At 45.8% G+C, this 4,940-nt stretch overlaps 1 protein-coding gene across 1 annotated transcript; it reads left to right on the top strand.

Annotated features, from left to right (window-relative positions):
* The first annotated feature begins 3,063 nt into the window (after positions 1-3,063).
* On the top strand, positions 3,064-4,940 carry RMI2 (RecQ mediated genome instability 2). Its single transcript, XM_054180613.1, has 2 exons — positions 3,064-3,356; positions 4,444-4,940. Exons 1-2 carry the CDS (start codon positions 3,086-3,088, stop codon positions 4,590-4,592), a joined length of 420 nt encoding a protein of 139 aa, XP_054036588.1. The 5' UTR covers positions 3,064-3,085; the 3' UTR covers positions 4,593-4,940.

The following is a 4,940-nucleotide window of genomic DNA, read 5'->3' as shown; positions in this document are numbered from 1 at the left end:
CCCCATGCTTCATGGCTTTTCTTCCAGTCATCTGTAGCCTTGTTCCTAAGGCAAGTATTTAGAAAATACTAGAAATACATTGGGAAAAAAAAAAATCTTAATTGCTTGGATTCAAAATCTTCAAAAAAATTTTAAAAGGGCAAAACTTTTTGGAAATCTAGTTTGTGACTTCTCAGTACTAGGAAAGAGAAACTGAGAAATCAAATAATCCTTTCTGTACACAGTACCCAATGAACTGGGACAGAGATCTTTGTAAAAATTCTTTTGGGTTGGATGGAAAACTGTGAAATACCAGAATTTCTGGCCAAGAGAAAGAGGACTTTTTCTGATTGTGTAACAGCAGCCTGTTACCCAAATTAGAGAGGGCGGCAAAGAATTGCTTCCATTTTAAGTAGTACTGTCAGTGAGCGTGAAAAGCTCCGCGATGGACAGAAAATTTCAAGTTGCTGCTTTTCTGTAATCTTTTCATGGAGATGTAGGGTTGAATTATTTTCTAAGTTCCCTTGACACCATACCAACCAACCAGTGCCAGAGTAATTGCAGGAGACCTGTCTGTGGATAATCTTAACTATGTGCAGTCTGGCCTCTTTTTATTTGTACTGTGACAGCACCTCACATGCATGTCAGAGCGAGGAATAATGTCCTTCAAGACTGCTTTGAAGAAATGTGAATATTGTAGTAGACAGCAGAAGATTTATTCCATCCTTTTAATCCACGCAAACCAAAACTGTTTCATCCAGTGTGCTCTCAGAAAATGTGCTCAAATTTAATCCGGTCTACTTTACAGCTTGTCAGCCACCCATTCATTGCCCTTTCCAGCTGTGTGCTGAGCTTCCTCTGCTATCCTTAAACCAGAGAATGATCACAGTGGGATCATATCTAGAAAACAGTCTGTGAGGCATCAGCCATTTTTGCTGCAACTGCAGAACTCGTCTCCATGCTGAGTCAAACCAGTTCTTTGATAAGACCCTTGCAGGGAATTCAGTATAACTTTGCATTTTATTGAAATAGAAGAAATTTTCTGGTTTAAGAAAACATTTCTTGGTGCAGATTGCCAGTGCTTATGCCCTTAACAGCTTCTTCAAGAAAAATCTTTTGAAAGGGACCTTTTAGTCTCTCCTGGAGGTTACTCTCTTGTAGGGGTCTTGCCTTCATCTGTAGATTTAATGGCTTAATAAGCATTAGACCCTCCTATTATACAGTAACAAATAGGAATACAATACTTTTATCAATATTTGGCACAATTAATTTTTTTTAATGTGAAACTAAATATTGATGCTGTCAAGTGACTGCAGCTTAGGGACATAAATTACAAATACTCTTCTATGAGCATTGCTCAAATTCTGCATTCATATACAGTAACCATCTAATGCCTTTCTATTCCTGTAAGCCATATGATTTGATTGCCAGATTACATGTTTCTGTATTGTGCTTAGATGTCAGTGTTTTTATTGTTATTACCCATATTATCTTCTATTCTTACTGTAAATGGTAACAAAAAGTTTAACTGCTTCCTTACACTATAAAAGGAATAAAGTCCCATTTACCGAATGTTTCTAAAGAGAAAATACATCTGGAAAAAAAAAAAAAAAAGATAAGCTGAATAAATAATTCATAACATGGTAAGTAGAAAAAAAAGGTCTTTTGTTGTATTTTGCTACTCAAAACAAAATAGGACTTTTAAAAATAAAGTAACTTGTAACAGAGAAGAAAATCTGCTTTAAAGAATGATTGCAGGGGAGTCCATTTCTCTGTGCATTTTCACCCACTTTGCACATTTTTCAGTAATAGAACTTGTGAAATTGAGGGATCCATCCCTTTGTTTTTTCTAATTCTTTTGTTTCTCTTTGTTCCAGCCTCCTGTTTTTCCCTTAGCTTACTTTCTAAATGCAATGTCAATCCACCCACCCAAAGGAAACTGTAACGTTTCAAGGATTTCAGATTGCGGTCAAGCAAATTAACCTGTCTGCAATATATACAGACAGCAAGTAAGATCTTAAAGGCCCTGGCTTACACTTTCCATGCATTATGCTCCAAATTTCTACCAAAGTATGTACAAGAAAAAGATATCCTGGAAGCATCCCTGAGAAAATCAGCATGTACTTTCCTTTTTTCTCATTAAGCCAGAGGATCTTCATCAAAGAGTAAACATTATGTGATCATTTCTTGCTAAGTAGTGAAGAAATACCACAGAAAAATATCTGGGATGGCCCCCAACAGCCTGAGAGGAGGTGTCGGCAAGATTTCCACTAGTGTAACCCTGGGCTAGGGGCAAGGAGCTAAAACCAATCTGCAGGGAGACTTTACTCCCATGAAGTTAAGGCACAGCAAAAAGCATTTTCTCCTCAAACCAACCACTGATCCAGATTCTGCACCAGCTGTTGTACCTAAAGGAGTCGATCCTACATTGATTCCAGACGAAATTAGCACCGTCTGGTCTAAAACTGGTGAGGCTCATAAATAATGACTCTGTAAGAAGGGGTGCTGGCCCCGAGCTACCCCGTGCATTGCACTTTCAACGATCACAAGCGACAGCTGCTGCACAGGAGACTTGCTCGGATCAGGCAAACCACCTGGGAGTTAACTGCTCTCGTTTGCAATCTGCATCAACCATTTGCACATGCGGGCAAAGTATTTTCCCTACAAGAACTTTCTGGTTTGGAGGCAGAAAACTCGGCAGATGTGGTGGCTGAGCAAAACGGAATGTCGGTTCCGGGGAGCAGGGTGTCTGCGCTCCCTCTGCCTGCACCAGGTGAGTGGTTGATCGCTGACGGCCCTGCCACGGCGGGACATAAGCACCGCGAAGTTACTGCGACTGCCAGGCACCATGGAACACTGCTTTTGCCTTGGTGCAAAGTACTGCGCCGTACCCCGGGCCGGGCTCCGGGTCCAGTCCCCGCCTCACCCCAGCCCTGCCCCTCAGGTGGCGGCGCTGAGCACGCGGTAGACGCTGAGGCGCCGCCGGGGCGGGGCGGCCGCGCGCCTTTTCCCGCTTTGTGCTTCCGTCAGCGGCCGCTTCCCGCGGGCACCGGGCTCTCCTCAGCCGCTCCGGCCGCCCTTGGCGCCAGACTTCCGGCGTTACAGCATGGCTGGGCCCGGAGCGGGGCCGCCGGTGAAAGTGCTGGCCTCCCAGCTGCGGGGGGCGATGCGTGACGCTGACGGGACCTGGCACTTGGGCCGGGCGGAGACGGGCCGGGCGCCACTGCGCTTGCGGGCCGTGTGGATGCAGGGGACCGTCCTGGAGGTGGAGCTTGGCGGCGCAGGCGGCGGCTCGGCCCGGCTGCAGGATTGCAGCGGCCCCTTCACCGTGCTGGGTGTGGAGGAGGTGCCTAAAGGTCGGCCCTGCCTCAGCGCAGGTACCGGCCGGCGCGGGAGGCGAGGGCTGAATGCCTCCCCCTCAGGGGCGGGCGGGCGGGGTGCAGCCCCTGGGTGTTGCGGGGTGCTTTCGTGTATTCTGAGGCTACTAAGCGGGTTCTTTCTCGGTGCCCGTCGGGTACCGCACCTGAGGTCGCAGGAGTCGGTGAGGTGTCGCTCCCCGGAGGGGGCACACGTAGAATGCGGTACGCTCCCGCCTACACTCTGGGTGCGAGTGGCCGAGGGCGTTGTCGCTTGCACCATGGGCCACTATTTCACGTCCTGGCCATGTATATAGGAGGCATCACGTGCCCGCCGGCGTAACGGTGCTTCCTGCACAGGGTTATCTGAAGGCAGGACATTTGCAGGCCTGTGTGCGCCCTGGCTGCGTAGAACGTTAAGGTTAATGGTGCTGTGCCTTCGGGGGACGTTGAGCTGCTGCTGTTGCACAGATGGCATGCTTTCATATACACCACTATTCGTACAAGAGACATCCTGAAAATGCTGTGTAGCTGCAGCAGTCACTGAAGGAGCGTGTGTGCTGCAGCAGGATGGTGGCTTATTTTGACCGCCAACATGAAGATTTAGACTGTTTGCCACTGTGAGTTCCAGTAAGGAAGTGGCCTGTTTTCACTTCTTCACAGTTACAAGGAAATGTTTGATCAAACAGGTGCTGCAAAGAAGAGCTGTGAGTCTAGGCATAAGGGTAGGGATTTTTTTTTTCCCCTTGCCTTCCTTTCACCATAACTATAATTCAACTGGAGAAGTGCTAGACTGCAGCATTGTGGTACAAAATAATCACGTTCGTTAGTTTTCTGTCTTCTGAATTGTCCTTCCTTCACTTGCATGGCAGAAGGAAGGATTGTGTGCAGGTCTTGACTCTTGCTGCATGTGAAAATCTAGTAAAATCTACAGAAGTGTTTCTACAGATAATGAAGCCTTTTTCTGAGAGTGGTCTTGGCTCTTTGCGTTTTCTTGCAGTTATTGGCAGTTTTAAAGCAAACTGTTTAACTACTTGGTTTTAAATATTTTGCTTTTTGAATTAATATGCAAAGGTTAATTGAATGTCGTGCTTGCTTGGTTTTTTAGGGAAGTATGTAATGGTGATGGGTGTGGTGCGGTCCTGCAGTCCTGAGCCTATTCTTCGAGCAATAAAGATGACAGATCTTTCTGAAAATCCCGTGCATAAGAGTATGTGGAGCCTTGAAGTGGAAGATTTGCACAGAGTCATCCCATGATATTTTTTCTTCTGCCTGAAATAACTGCAAATGCACCTTTTTTGGTATCTTTTTGGTGCAGACCATTGGGCTGTTACATGCGTTTGTGGTTTAGAACACTTGGGAGTATACTGAAGTAAGGCTCAAGAGTTAACTGGAGGGATCTGCATGTATCTGATGATACTCATGGTGTTCAACATTTTCAGTCTTTTTTTCTTTTTTATACCAAGAGGTTTGGGATACACTTGATGCCTTCTAAGTAACATCTATGCTGTTAAGAATACTGCATGTTCCTACATAAGTTGCTGTTTCTAGAAACCTATGTTGAGTCTGTCATTCCTGTACCAGTGTATTCTTGGCAGCAGAACT

Source organism: Dryobates pubescens, chromosome 4, assembly GCF_014839835.1.
Source record: "Dryobates pubescens isolate bDryPub1 chromosome 4, bDryPub1.pri, whole genome shotgun sequence".
Classification (NCBI taxonomy): Eukaryota; Metazoa; Chordata; class Aves; order Piciformes; family Picidae; genus Dryobates; species Dryobates pubescens.
This window is presented reverse-complemented; position numbering and strand designations above follow the sequence as displayed.